Source organism: Corvus cornix, chromosome 7 (genome assembly GCF_000738735.6).
Source record: "Corvus cornix cornix isolate S_Up_H32 chromosome 7, ASM73873v5, whole genome shotgun sequence".
In the NCBI taxonomy this organism is placed as follows: Eukaryota; Metazoa; Chordata; class Aves; order Passeriformes; family Corvidae; genus Corvus; species Corvus cornix.
The window spans coordinates 27,459,830-27,475,063 of NC_046337.1; the positions used below are offsets into that span (position 1 = coordinate 27,459,830).

Genomic DNA, 15,234 nt, shown 5'->3' on the forward strand with positions numbered 1-15,234 from the left:
ATCAGTAAGCCTCAACAGCAACCAACCCCATTTGTGTGTTTGTTTGTTTGATGCTGGTTTCTTTCTGGCACAGCTCTGTGTCACCAGAGTTCCAGGGAAGGTGTACCATGTGGACAGCAAGGAGTGATGAATATTTAAGTTGTACAACACTGACCTACTCTCACCAAGAGTTTCAAACTTCCACCTCACAATACACTGCAGGAGATCACATAGAAATGCCCAACTGGCTGGATAGCAGCTGCAGTTCCAGTGCTAAGCCTGCCCTGCCTTTGGGCTTGTGCTGACAAGTCCCACTGCATGCAGCCAGGTATTACAGTGTGCAGCCACATAAACACAGCACTCAACACACACAAGTAAAATATTCACACTAAATAGGCTAAATTAGGGTAGCGGAAACTTTGTTTAAACAAACTTCTTATGAGCAAGGGAGACTTTAGCAGTCTCTCACACTTCACAAGTGTGGATCCTTCCCCCCTCGGGAACTCAAAGCAGAAGTCAGCTCAGACTCTTTCTGACTGCCTTTACCTACCTATGATTTAACTGGAGATTACCCAGGCAGAAGTTTCTACAGAGAAAGTGAGATAGCACAATGACATTCCCTGTCTACCAAACTAAAAATGAAAACAAGAGCCTGCAAAACAAGGTCAATGATTACTCCATACTGATAAAAAATTCGTTTCCTAAACATGCAAAATGAGTGCATCAAGTTTGAACAGTAACTGCAAGCCAGAAACATCACAATTCCATCCCAATGTTATATATTCCACTACAGGACAAAACATTTTTCTTATCTGTGACATAAATGTAACTTCAAGTGTGGCAGCCATGCTAACACAGAAGACTTAAAATGCAATGGGCCACACAAGTACCACTTCATTATCATAAAGGGACCATCATGTTTTGGAAAACTGGCTGCATTTCAATGCTTTGTATGATGCAAAACTCCCCTCCTAAAAACAGTGCAAGCTAGAAATTGTACCCGATAGCACTAGACAGTACTCTCTCAAATCTCCACCTTAAGGTATTGCTAATCATATATAACAATGAGTGTTTTGATAAAGTTTCACTTCAGCTTAAACCCTGAAGCAGTTAAAACCTCACTGATTCATGCAGCCAAACAAAGTGCAGGAATCAGTCAGAAACAAGGATAAGCCTTACCCCAATAAATAATTTTTATCTCATCAAGCTCTTAAAATGTATTAATTTAATGCAGTAACAAACAGGAAAGACACAGGCATACATAATAAATGCTCGTAACAAAACAACATAGCATTATTTCAGTTAACTCACAAAATTCTGTTAGCAGCTTAGTCAATAGAAGCCTTGTTTCTCAAATGGCTGCATTTTAGATCCTAAACCAATAAATGATAATTAAAAAATGTAATGCTTAACAAAGTTAATCTGACTGCTGTATTTCATGGCATGCAAATCTTCTATCCTAAATTTTCTCAGAAGTGATGGGAAAATAAAAGTTCACAAGGTCTAACAGAGGGAATAACAGGCAGCACTTTGGCTTTACTCAGTTCTGAAAAACTTCATTGTACATGAAGTTTATATTAGCTATTTGAGGGTATCAGTGTGCACTGTAGAACAAATTGCTGATTTCAGTTGGTAACTGGTTCTTTATTAAGTTTCATTAGAGAGGAAAGAAATTCTTTTCCACTTACTACTAAAGGTTTTGTCTCTTCATTCCCACTTTTTCTCTCTATGAACATAGCTAGTGGATTTAGAAACAGGATTTAAAATTGTTAGCCTGCAAAATAAAACATGATGAGACTAAACCAGACCATTAACAATCCTGGTTTAGATATGAAAGCTTACATGCAACCCCAATGCTGCCAGAAAAAACCTTTTGTATTTGCAGCCTGTGCAGGTACAAAAATGTTTAATATGACAGAAGTGTGGTTCTTCCAACACTGATAACTCTGAATATATAGATGATGTAAATAGCTGGCACATGGATTGTTTTAATTGTATCTCCTCCAGTTTCACAGTTTGTTTGACAAAAAATTTATGAGACCTTGCATCAAAGCTAACAAATCCTCGGGGTTTTGGCTAACTGTCTTAAAACAGGTAGTGTGATGAACTGCATTTAAATGAGATGATAAAATGATTTGTTTTAAAAGCCTTGATGTTGCTCTGAAGGTGGAGGGGCTGTAGGTATTGGAAATATAAATTTTTTTCTGAAGGTATATGCTGGCTGGGGCATTTGCTTCTTTGTCCCTGAAGGGCTAACACGTCTGGCCACATCTTCGTTAACTTGTGTAAGAATTGACAAAATATCTTCACCCCTACAGCCAAAAGGAGAGAAAAAAAAAAAATTACTTATTAGTGAGCAGATGGCAATCCACTTAACATCTCCCTGACCAGCTAGAAGATACAGTATGAACATTTAAAACACAGAAAAGAAAACACATCCTTTTCTCCAAATTTCTCTTGTCCTCATTTGAGTCATATTAAAAACCTAAGACCTTTTCTTGCTCTGTCTTGCTTAATTCAACCAATAAAGAAAAATAGTGGAATAAAATATTTTTACCTATATCCACTCAAGAAACTGCGCCGCCTGAAGATTATAGATGTGAGGTCTTGAGTGTTTTTTCACAATGAACTTCACATTCTTCAGATTACATGTATGGTACTAGCAGTGTTAATGTAAATTTATCAGTGTAAAATCATCAGTTTAACTAATGCCGTCCACCTTAGAACATGGGTGGGTGTTCCTAGATGAACTGCCTTTGGAGAAGAAAAATTTAATCAGAGCACTAAGCCAATTATTTACCTTGGTACCAACAACTGTAGCTTGCTGCAGAGGGCCTGAATATACCAAGTACCCTCTTCAATGTGCCGGAAAGAGACGTAACCATCAACTGTGGCCATGCTTAGGAGGAAATCAGCCTCTTCAGGAATACTTTCAAAAAGAGGAAAGCTCTCTTGCATGGAAGACAGGTCAGAAGTTTGTGCACCAGTATCAACATAGACAGGACGCTGTATTTTGTTACCCTGGCATGCTTGGATAAAGAAGAGTTTGGGTTTTGCAGCCAGCTGGGGACATTGACTGGCAGTGAAGTGGGACATAAGGGTGCGTATTAATACAAGTTTCTCATCTGTCCCGTAGATTGCTCCTGACTCTCCATGAGATAGAATACAACATACAAAACAGTTCCTGTCTTCGTGATCTTGTAAATCCTGCCAAGTTTGCATGAGACTTCTAATATCCCCAGACGTCAGATCTGTGTATGTTCTCACATCCAGACCAAGCCATGTGAATACTCTCTCCAGTTGCTCTGTAAATAAATGAAAGATAAAAGGAAAATTTAAGGCAAGAGAGAAACATTTTATGAAGGCACCATGCAAGCTAATCTTGGAGGGGGAAAGACCTTACACCCTCACCCTTCTGCAGATTGATCCTCATACTAGTACCAACTAAAGGTTAACTGGAATAAAAAAAGACAGCATCAGCTCAAACACAGAGTTCCTGGGTTTTTCTAGAAAAGTTTCAGAAAATAGTGCATACATTGTCATTGTAAGTGAGCACACAAATGACACTTGAAAACATGAAGAATCTGCCCTTGCCCAGTTTCAGATAAGATCTTTTGAAAACTTCCTCACATCATTATTTTCCAGGTGCAGTTTTGACTATTAAGAGTTCCATACGTAAGAGATAAATAGAGAAAACAGAACGAAGTAATAAGTATGAGTTGCTTGATTATGGAATTTTGCATTATATTAGGGAGAATGATGGTTTAATTTAGTTTAGTTTTAGTTCTTTACTATAGCTGTAGATAAAGGATAAGTAAAAAGAGATTCTTAAAGTTATTCAAGAATGATCGAACTGAAAAACCCAGTGGTTACTTGTCCTTTAACCTTTCCTCCCCTAGGATACATAAATGACAATTTAACACTTATCAAATATTTTACTCTTTTAGAATATTAATGAACCATACACAATAAAATACAGAGCAATACTACGTAATCAACTCACCTGGGGAAACAGAGACTAATCCTCCAAAAATCTCACTTCAGTAACTTACCAGCATCTTTGCAAGAACCCTTCCTCTGAGAACTATTGAAGTTAACATTATTAATAATGAGACAAAATCCTCTGTGTGGTCCATCCATTTTGTAGCTTGTCATATTCTGTGGAAAGGAGATGAAAAAAAGCTTACAGTTTCAACAAATTTATTCAACTTACTCATATTTCCTTAACATGTCTCAAAATTGGCATCCAGGAGTTAGAGGCACCTAAGACTGTGGGCTATTTTTGAACATCTGGAACTCAATGGTGCCTCCTTGTGTGAAAAAACATCAGTGGAACTCCAAGCACACTGTCACCATCCTATCAAACTGTAGAAGGAGGGTTTAGCATTTGGGTTCTCATCTGTATGCAAAAGGCAGGATTCAGCAGCCAAACTCTGCAATCTGAGTTGGTGATGGGGACAGCACTCCCCAACTGTTTCCAATGTCAAAACAGTATTTTAGCTTTGTGGCAGAGGATTCACAGTGGAACTGTAGGATGTTAGACATCTGAGTTAGTTTTTTTTGAGAACAGTAATGAATACCTGGAGCAGGCGATTCATACTGTTCCACTGGAAAAGGATGCAAGCAGAACAGAAATCTCAGAAGTGCATAAACCTACCACACTAGCAGTTTTTCTGCTAAGACTTAAAATTACCTCCCACTGTTAAAAAAGAACATTTTTAAAGCTTAAAAACTCCATCCACTGCAGTCCCTTCCTGCTCACTAGAGAGCAATACACCCCTCCTTTTGTGCATTTTAGTAGAACAAAATGAAGACAGCGCTCCAAGTTCCTTCAACAGCTTTGCTACAGCAGTCCAAACATCAGGTGATGAAAGGATGTCATAGCACTGCACTTCAAAGAATTGAATTGCTATAAACAAATGGAGCAACTTGTTCCTTCAGTATCCATGGTCATCACAAAGTAAAGGCCAGAGGGAAATTTCAGTGGTTCCACTGCTGTGGTAAAGAGTGCACATAAGGCTTCTAAAGAGGGATCTCACAAAAGAGATCTCTTCTCATGTACCAAGACCTCTGCAATAGCTTACTAAAATCTCTTGCCTCCTTTTAATCTTTCTAACAAGGGCTTTGCATGCTACCCCTTATCACTTCTAATTTCAAGATGCCCTGAGGCCTTTTCTAAGCCAAATTAAAAAAGTGAGAACTGTGAAGCTCCATTTGTCTCTGTCTTGCACATTCTACTGCCATCTCCAAAATGCACAACGTAGACAAATGCAAACTGTTTTTGCCTTTATCAGGACAATAAGCACATGCACTGGTGTGTGAATAACTTCAAAGGTATTATGCCCATTTTGCCTACAACACACCTTTCAATATTGCCAAATTTCTAGCCTCCAAGGTTAAAATATTCTTTGAAACATGCCAATTTGTCAGTCAAGTCAAGAAACTTTACGAGACATACAGATATCTCACATGTCCTTGCATGATGTCATTTGAGAGAGGATGAAGACCTCACATCTCTAGGTATTCAAAAAGGATTTAAGAGATTGTCTCAAACCTTGGATTCATTTTCTACATTGCTGAATTCTCCACGCAGCTCCAGGTTTAGTTCAGGGAAGGCTTGCGTAAAATTAGCTGCCTTGTTACCTAGAAAAAACCCCAGCATAGATATTTATGAAGATAAATCCAATATTTGTGGACGTAGCAAAAAGGAGTTTAGCTACAATACATCCCTTTTTGTATTTGAAATACTGTTTCATTGAAAGGAATGATTCCTCCATACAAGACAGCATGGTCATAGTCAATGGATCTATTCTGAATGTTTTCCAGTTATTTTTATTACATATATTTTTGTGACAAAGGCAAAGCTTCTATTTGTATTGAAACTGCAGAACAAAGATATCCATGGTACAAGGATAGATTCTACCCAAGACATTCAAATTAATTTTTCATCTGGAAATCAGCTTAGAAATTAACTGTATTTATGAAGACCCCTGAATCACTTATAAATCTCATATTTTCTTAATATAAGAACAGAAATCACCTGTATGCTCATAGCCCATGTACCAGACACATATGCACACACACAGTTTGTCTTGCCAGCCTATTAGTAGGCAACTGCCTTTATGTAGTGCACATTCATAGATCACACAGTGCCTTTTACAGGACAGTCGTCATCATCTCAATACTATTAATGGGGAAATGGAGAAGTGTGACATAACTATAAAGGGATTTTCAGTTTCCCAGCCTGTTCTGTATGTGCTGGGCTGCTCTGTGTGGCCTCAGATATTCCAGCACATCCCTGTTTTTCATGGATTCAGCTAGGAAATAATGCAAGCCAGGAATTGCTACACCAGATTTATGCCACTCTAGCTCCTGTTTCAGCAATACACACATATGACCTTAAGTTCAGTTGCCCAGACCCAACTAGTACTTTCTGCATTTTAGCAAACCTACTCCTAGACTATGAATTTCTCACCTTTTGCCTTTTTGTAGCACTTTATTGTCTCCAGGAGATCAGGTGAAACGGTCACGCAGACATCCTCCAGTATCTGTACATTGTCTTTAGTTAAAAGACCCTGTTTTTCCAATAAAATCAGCAAATCCAAAGCAGACTGACAGCCAAAAGGAGAGAGTAAAATATAATTATTGTTCCTTAGAAATCAAAACATGCCTCTCAGCCCTGTCTGTCTCAAACAATCACATTATTATCTGCTTTTCTCCCTACCAACAAGGACCAAACAGTCAATTTTACATCACTGTTGAAGCAGAAATGTTGCTTCATGGAAAGCCACTGGTTGTGTTATTATTTGGTATGGTCTTTTTTAAACAGATTCACCCAAACTGTATTAATGACTCTTGGCTTCAAGAAGGCTTCACTGCTGTGAAACAGTACCAATGACACATGGACATGAATCTCCCTTGCATATGGCTCAAGCAGGACAAAGATTTGATTTGTCACTTTTTTATAATCTGATGCTAGACAGTGAACTGTCAGTGACTGACCTTGGCACAAGGGACCAATTTCTACTCTTAACCTGTCAACATCTTCCTTCTTGCTATCCCTATGAACACAACCAGCCTAGCTGCATATTATAGCTCTATTCTGCCAAACACTTTTCACACTTCTGCTCCTATTTCCCACCTTCCTTCCCTTCCCACCATAAACACATTTGGCTCACTCCTCACATACAAGAGTTATCCATCGCTTTGGAAGATGATTTTGCAGGAGGAATATGATTTCCTTCAACATCTCATTGGTGATATTCTCTGACAGTTCATACAGCATCTGCCTGTAACAGAGATCCAGTGAGATAAAAGTGGAACAGAAGATGGTGTAAAAACCAAAGGCAATCTAAGAACTCAAAAATGGAAAGGAAAACAGTATGGCATAGATAGCAGTAATGGAGGGAATAGATTTCCACTGCAAGCTTACCTGTATGGAGATACTCTTCCCTTCTCATGCAGACGTTCTTGTACTTTCTCCTTGGTGTAACCAAGTTTCTCGAGCAAGGAGTGACATTTAATTCTGTATAAGAGTTCAGCTAGTAGGAAAGTGTCTTCTGCATTCAGATATTCCTGAGCCATAAGAAGCTTAAAGATGTCTAGTGCTGACTTCACACCTTCTAGTTTTCTGAGGTGGAGCAAGTCAGTACAGAGAAATTTTAAAGCTTCTACATCTTCAGTCACCAGATTTTCGCTAATAAGCAAAAGCTGCTGATGGAACTTCAAGCTGACATCATCCTCCATGTTGCTGGAACAACAGTCTCTCTGCCTGAAAGCAAAAAGCAAACACTAGTAACACTTGCATCTTCAATATAGCAATCCTTCTACTGAAATTTTACCCAATGACTGCTTGGAAGCCCTGAATTACCTTTTAATAAATAAAGGTTTTAAATAAATTTGAAATTTACTTCCTTCTCTAAATACAAGACTACAAAAAAGACCAGATTTGGCAGAAGCTCCAAACAACCCAGTCTATAATTGAAGTTAGCTCTTGTCTGAGCAAAAAACTGTGCTGGATGACCTCAAGGTCTGAGTTTCCTGTTCTCTTAAACATCTTCCACATTTAGATCTTCGCTTCTCTCCATTGCAACTGGGAGGAGTCCCTGCAGTAACTTATTACAACTATTGATGGAGACAGCACAGTGGTTCATGCATATTCTTTGATCCATAGTCCAAGGGCTTCTTTTCTGGCTGTAGCACAGAGGTGTTCCTCTCTTACAAGGCTGACACCCAAGCTGAAGCTGTGGAATATCCATTCACTCCCAGTCGTATCTTGCTTCCAGGTTGTATATGACATTTGGCATAGAAAAACCCTTATAAGCCTCCCTTACAAGTAAATTTCAGTTAAAATGTAATAGCACTCAATGCTCAGTCTAAATAGGCTCTGCACAAGCAACTCAGTCTTACTGAGGTTTAATAGAGACTGATCAACCTTCCACTACACCAACTTCTTCCCTGTAGCCTAGGCAGTTCTATTCTGCCCATGGAAGGTTAAATAGGTAAAAAGGTGCTTCAGTGCCTTCTGGCTGGTAGGTCTTCAATCGTATGTTTAGAACAGCTGGAAGCAAAGGTTTCTACATGAGGAAGCACAAGAAAAGTATCAGGAAAGCAAAGAAGGGACAGCACCTATGAATCCAAAACCTTTGAAACACCTGGGAGGAGAAAAACCAAAGAGGATATCATAACCTGTGGGGGCACAGAGAAGCCTTCTTTTCCCTGTGCTCAATAACTCCAGTTCTCAGCCTGTCTTCACAGACAGAGGTGCTCCATCCCCCAATCATCTTCATGGCCCTCCTCTGGACCCACTCCATCAGGTCCCCATCTTTCCAATGCTGAGGACCCCAGAGCTGGATGCACTCCAGGGGGGGTCTCACAAGGGCAGAATAGAGGGGCAGAATCACCTTCCTCGACCTGCTGCTGATGCTGTTTTTGATGGGGCTGCGAGTGCACACTGTTGGCTCATGTCCAGCTTTTCATCCACAATAACCCCCCAAGTCCTTCTTTGCAAAGCTGCTCTCAGTGGCTTCTTCTCCCAGTCTGTATTCATATCTGGGATTGCACTGACCCAGGTGCAGCACCTTGATCCCGCTCAAATTCCTTCATCTACCTTTAAAATAGTTTCCAAGTCCGTGTTGCTACCATTCTTGGAAACGTTTTTTCATTTCAGACATTTCCTGCTTGAGTTTGGAATACCTTCAAGACTTCTCCTCACTTGCTAGGTGTCCATAAGCTTTCCTCCCTGCCTCTGGACGGAGGGCAGGCTGGGCTGGCCTGACCACCTCTCCCAGCACTACAATGATACCGCCAGCTCACCCGCTGCTCAGCGTACTGCTATGGGGTTTTTAGAATCCTCTATCGCTTCATGCATTTTACAGGTCACTGAAAAACATCATGGTAAAAACCAAGAGTCCTAAAGCAAAGGAAAGCGAGCAAAGAATCCGGTAAAACTGGGTGATGCTGAACACCCAGCACCAACACACGGGGGCGCAGGATGTGCTCTCTGCCCAGGCTTGGCGCGGCTCACTCGCACATTCACAGCTGGGCTGGCAGGGCATCGACACAGAAAAGTAACGAATCCGCGTCTCGTACGTATGCTTTTGAGATATAGCCTCAGAAAAGGAAAATCGTATAAAATAATAAAATAATCGTATAAAATTATTTTATTATAATAGTAATAAAATAATTGTAAAATTACCTTTCTCTTTTTCTTTATAAAGTTTTACTGACTGGAGCACTGCCCCAAAGATTTAAATATAATGCAAAGGCCCGGAGCGCCCGGGATGCCGGGAGCTCAGCCCGCAGGCCCACGTGGGAGAGGAGCATCCCGGAGGCCGCGCGGGCAGCCGGGAGCAGCCACACAAAACGAGAGCGGGAGTTAGGCTCTGGGCTCGGGAGATGGAGCCTTCCTTCGTTCCCTCTCAATTTCAGCCCCCCTTTTTGGTACCTCTCACACGAATTCCAATCCCGAGCCCTCTCCCCGCAGCTATCCCGGGCAGCGCTTCGCGGCTCCTTTCGCGTCACCCTGCCGCGGGCCGGCGGGGCGTGCCCAGTGCCCGCCCGAGGCAGGAGGCGGTGCCAGCAGCAGGGCGGAAAGCGGGACGAGGTGGATGTGAGGGAAGGAGCCGGGGCACGTGCCGGGAGCGGGCAGGGCTGCCAGCGGCCGCGGGGCTCGCAGGAAGCGCGGCGGCGCCGCCCTGCCCCGCCGGGGAACGCTGCAAGGGACCCGGGAAAAAGCTTCCGGCAGCGCCAACGGTGCGAAGTGCAAGTCGTGACTAGTAATTCGTCTCGCTTTTGCTGCCAAGCCATTTTAAAGCAGGCTACCTCGCAAAAGGGCCTCAAACATTTTAGGCACATTATTTTTTTTGTTTTCCCACTGGAAGGACGCTTGAAGAGCAGTGCTTGTGGGAGAGGGCCGCCATACCATTTGTATGCGGGTCTGTGTGTCCGCTGCAGTAACGGGGGGAGGAGGAAAGTGAGCAGACTCTGCTCAGCGCAGGCTCCTCGGGGCCTTCAGCATCTCCGGGGTCATCCGTACCCCGCACATGCTCGGGTCAATGGAGAGAGGATGGGAAGTGTCTCCTTGCTCATGCCAAAAGTTGTTGCCCAACACACCAAGAGCAGCCGAGTTACCTGTTGAAACTATAAGGCTTGCTGTCCTTTATTAAGTCAGCTCATTTTTATAGAGCTGGAGAAATTCACAGACAAATGTAACAAGTTATAGAGGTCTACAGGATAAACAGACCAAGAATTTCAGAGTTATTCTATGGTCTAGAGGGAGACAGGGACAATCAGTCTGACTGCATACAGAAATTTTATTCAGAATATCAGCTTGAAACCCAGCATTTGAATTGAATTATAGTGTCTTATTGTTTCTAATACAGAAGCTGAAAAATAGACATTCTTCAAACCAGCCACAGAAAAGCTGTCAAATAATTCAGTATGGGGGATTTAGTTTAAATGGAACATAGATCATCCACACAGACAGCAGCCTCCTTTCAGCCATACCATCTTGCATGTCAGAAACTTAAAAAACTCTGGAGACCAGAAAAGAATTCTCAGAAACTCCCATAAAAAGCTTCTCTGACTCAGGTATCTGTAATAGGAGTCACTTCTTACGCAGAGTTGAAAGGGGAGATCAGCCATACAACATGTTCCATCTACAAGTGCTAGCACTGTAACTTCCTCTTGAACATCTTTTTTGGATGATGAGTTGACAACCACTGTAATACACAAATATGTAACAGTGCAAAGTAAACTTAATTTATGGCTCAGCCACGTCAGTGTAGGTGGCTGAGAAAAACCATGCAACTTAAATATGGGACAAACCACTGAATCTCCTGCCTCATAAATACACCTTCCGAGCCACTTAAAGGCCTCACTTATATTCTGCCAATTCTCTTTCCCCTCTTCCATATATACAGCACATACAGAACTACAGAAATTTCTATTCCAATTATCAGAAACCAAACCTGAAATTAAGTGCCATGGAGCAGTGACTTTGACAGCCTTATTCCAAGCTCTGACAACGCAGGAGCAGAGTAACTTGTTTTATCTCCTTCAATAGTAGACTCTGAAAACTAGACATTTTGGCAGTCCAAGACCATGAAATTTCACCAGCATGTCACTCTTTATGTTCTTGTGTTAACACCCTAAAATCATGATGAATCCAAAATTCTCTTCCCCCTTTTCTTTTGGCTAAAGGATCATTTAACCTGAAATAATTTCACTATCTGCAATACACGGAGAACTTGATGCAGTCCACACCCTTCATCCATTTCTAGACTTAAATTTTATGTGTGCAGTACAGCAAGAAGAGACAGTCCCTATCATGTGTATGGAGGGACACAGAAACCTGCTAAGTGTTTTGGAGGGGAGGCCCTATGAAGAGAGGCTGAGGTCACTTGGTTTGTTCAGCCTGGAGGAGACTGAGGGGAGACCTCACTGCAGTCTTCAACACCCTCATGAGGAGAAGCAGAGGGGCAGAGGTATTGACTGCTTGTCTCTGGTGACCAGTGACAGGCCTCGAGAAACGAAACTGTGTCAGGGGAGAGCTAGGTTAGATTTTAGAAAGAGGTTCTTCACCCAGAGGGTGGTTGGGCACTGGAACATGCTCCCCAGGGAATAGTCACAGTGCCAACCCTGACAGAGCTCAAACAACTTTTGGACAACACTGTCAGGTACATGGTGGGATTCTTGGTGTGTCCTGTGCAGGGCCAGGAGTTCAACTCAGTGATCCTGATGGGTCACTTCTAACTCAGCATATTCTATGAGTCTATGATTCTATAAGCTATGGGAGAAGTGACAGACAACTGCCATCACAAAATTCCTGCATAAAAACTCACTACTTCTCACTAAGCAGCAGGTACAGGGAATCACCTTGGAAGAGGTGTCAAGGCAATAAATACTGCTTAGGTGAATGATTATAGTTTGAGCACTGCTATGGTTTAAGAATCTACTGAGGATTAAAACATCAACATAAAAAAATCGGTATCTGACAGCCATGAATGCTGCACAATACATGTTTGTCCCCACAACTCTCTAGAGGGTTGTAATCACTTCCAACCAAGCAGCCATATACAAAGAGACTCCCTCCCTTTTCCACTGAAAGGGTTAATTACATGAGCCTCTAGTTTTCAAAACAGCATTTCTGCATAATTTCTTAATGAAATGGACTTTACTTACTGTGTCTTGCAGTAAGGCAAAGAACATACATACTTCTTAACCTTCAAACCAAACTTACATTGTCACATGTAAAAGCAGAATATATCCTACTGTTAATATTTTAAGTAAATAGTTTATTTAGCATTACTCAAAACCCCCCAACCAACCAATCCACAAAACATCAACCAACTCACCACATCATTAGAGTCTGTAGGGATAGACACTATTATTCTCACTTCCTTTTTCCTGTTTTCTTCTCCTTCCAATATTGATACTGTATTTCTCCTCCAAATCGTCTTTCCCCTACTTGTTCTTCTCTTGATGCTCTCTACCATTCCCCTTCTTGTTCCTGCTTAAAATTTCCACATTTCTTTTCCTCATCTACCTCCTCTTGGTTCCATTCTCCCTGCTTTTGGTTGTCTATAGGGTAGCAGAAGTGCTCATCAAATGCAAAAGCTAGTAAGGGAAATGGGAAAGTGAAGTTAATTTGTGAAGATCACATTTATTAACATCACTTAGATATCCAACTTGAAACGGCATCTTATTTCTACAACCACAGGAAATGTTCCACTATCTGCTTCATTTATCAGGCACCACAGGAAGTAACTTCTAAGATTCCATATCTGTCATTTTTGTATCCTTCTCTTTTTCCATTAAAAAACATAACCAGAAACCAAGCAAGGCACACCAAGGCCTTCATTTTTTTTCCTGGATAGGAGACTATATTATGAGGAAAAATTAAATACTTACAAGTGGTCTACTTTATTGTCACTAAGTTCAGGGACAATAAACTTTAATACACCCCATACAAGTTATACTGTTATACAACAAGCAGGTTAACTGAACTTTTCATGTTAGGTAATTGCTACATTGGAGAAAAATTTTTGTATTTAAAACAATTTTCACTTTTTTTCACAAGAACAAAAGCACTTGAAAAAAAAATAAATTAATAGAGGCATATTCTTTTTCATAAGGAATAGCAGTGAGGATGGGGTCTTTAACATAATCCAGTCTTAAGGGCCCATGGCTGCTACACACATTTAAGCTCAAATATTTTAAAGTATCTTTTTACCACTATGCCTGGTGCAGTGAATGTGAATCACGTTTCAGCTTCCACAAAATATCTGACAAAATCCCACATTTTTTTAACTGTGTGGCAGATTACTGTTATGTCCGGTCACATGTAGACTCATTTTTGCATCAGCAGAAAACATACTTGGCCCAAAGCATGGCAGACTGTCTCATTTATTAACACAGAATGTGTGCTGTGGACAGTTCTGACAATGCAATCTTTAATGTGCAGCAAGAAGGCAGAATCCAGATTATTGAAAAGACCATCTCTCTTTCCTTTCTGTTTTGCCAGTCTATAGAGGCATGCAAGGCAGCACTTGTTAGCAAAGATCTGGCATTACTGGGTAGGAATGCTTTCCTGAGACATTTGCCACTATTAGGTGCCAGGGAAAGTAATCCATGCATTTCAGTGGTTTGGGCTGGCTTGTATTTGTTTAAGGATTAACTGCTAATAGGTATGTTAAGAACCACCAATGAAACAATAAAAACACTTGTTTTTTCTTGGAAAACACAACAGCTATATGGTGTAGACCTCTTTCCACTCTGTTATATTCAGTAGCAAGATCTGTTGCAGTGCTATACAATAGCTACCATTCTCATCCAAGCTTTCAGAGACTATTATACTAAAATACAAAATCTAGTGTCTTAGCACACTAAAATGCTTGTAAATTCCTGTGTTTGGAAGCAACAGGCACTTTAGATATACATGAAGTAACAATGCATAAAGTAAATATATGCATGAAACTGTTTGCATCATAGCAAACGCTTCTTGTTAACCATTTCAGATATGTACTTTGTAACAGCAGTTAAGTGGGGAAAAAAAGTTTCTTCCTCAGTGTGTGCTGGAGCAGAAGTGAGTATTGTTGGCTTGGGTCAGCGGTCATATTCCAATCGTAAACTTTTTTGTTCAGTTCCATATGAATAGCTAATAGGCAGAGTTTCCTGCAGCAACAAAAGAAAAAGTGTTCCATTAGAGAATGATGCAAGACAACATTTAAGAACTCAAAAGAGACAAGAAAACCTTAGATTCAGCAAGGAGAAAGTTTGCAATTTCAGTCTTTACTGCAGAGGCAAGACCTCTAAAATGCAAGGCTGTACATGCATTTTGAGACAAACTCTTATGACCCAAATCATTGTTGTAATGTTAATTATGCTGACATGACGATCTGTGATTTCATGACAAGGCTTTAGGGTTTGTAAAAAGGTACTAAATGTGAGCATTGCAATTACCTTGAGTAACAGTTCCTTGTTAGATCAGTTGTATAAATAAAACCTTTGTTGGTAAGTTATATATCCAAATGTATCTGCCTTTTTCTCAGATTCCTTTTGATCTCTTTAAATAGACAAAAGTTTTCTGACAGTTTAAATTCAAGATTACATATTGGCAATCTGTTGGCTCTGCGAGCAAAGGGTTAATTAAATTTAGAGAAAGTAAAAAATCCTTCCCTCTCTACTGCCTTTTTCCTGAACTTAAGCACTGACTTTTTATATTCGCAAGCAGAGCTCTTATTGGTACATGGC

General features: G+C 40.7%; 2 protein-coding genes across 8 annotated transcripts in view; both read right to left on the bottom strand.

Annotated features, from left to right (window-relative positions):
- Positions 1-57: 57 nt before the first annotated feature.
- LOC104693775 (caspase-10) lies at positions 58-12,917 on the bottom strand. 3 transcript variants are annotated; one of them, XM_010406594.4, is made up of 8 exons: positions 12,837-12,917; positions 7,412-7,750; positions 7,169-7,268; positions 6,455-6,590; positions 5,534-5,622; positions 4,032-4,137; positions 2,780-3,284; positions 58-2,291 (listed from the first exon to the last, which is right to left on the bottom strand). In XM_010406594.4, the coding sequence occupies exons 1-8, from the start codon at positions 12,842-12,844 to the stop codon at positions 2,120-2,122; spliced, it is 1,455 nt and encodes a 484-aa protein (XP_010404896.1). In that variant the 5' UTR covers positions 12,845-12,917; the 3' UTR covers positions 58-2,119. The 3 variants fall into 3 exon arrangements, with proteins under 3 accessions (XP_010404896.1, XP_010404897.1, XP_010404898.1); XM_010406595.4 differs by lacking the exon at positions 12,837-12,917 and adding an exon at positions 9,926-10,139; XM_010406596.4 differs by lacking the exon at positions 12,837-12,917 and adding an exon at positions 9,677-10,139.
- The window catches only part of CFLAR (CASP8 and FADD like apoptosis regulator), a 17,526-nt gene continuing 13,065 nt past the window's right edge, over positions 10,774-15,234 (bottom strand). For 4 of the 5 annotated variants that reach the window (XM_039554777.1, XM_010406599.4, XM_010406597.4 and 1 more), the window contains one exon: positions 10,775-14,655. In XM_039554777.1, coding sequence (XP_039410711.1) covers positions 14,520-14,655 — 136 coding nt within the window. In that variant the 3' untranslated portion in view covers positions 10,775-14,519. Of the gene's footprint in view, positions 14,656-15,234 lie in introns of all 5 variants that reach the window. The other variant, XM_019290316.3, reaches the window with a different exon arrangement.

Bases quoted from the DNA above. Each gene is read 5' to 3' on its own strand.
- LOC104693775 (XM_010406594.4), bottom strand. The intron at 5,623-6,454 runs GTGAGAAATTCA...GGTTTTTTCTAG, and splicing joins GTGCTACAAAAAGGCAAAAG to GTAACAAGGCAGCTAATTTT. The intron at 3,285-4,031 runs GTAAGTTACTGA...ATTTATTTACAG, and splicing joins GGGTTCTTGCAAAGATGCTG to AGCAACTGGAGAGAGTATTC.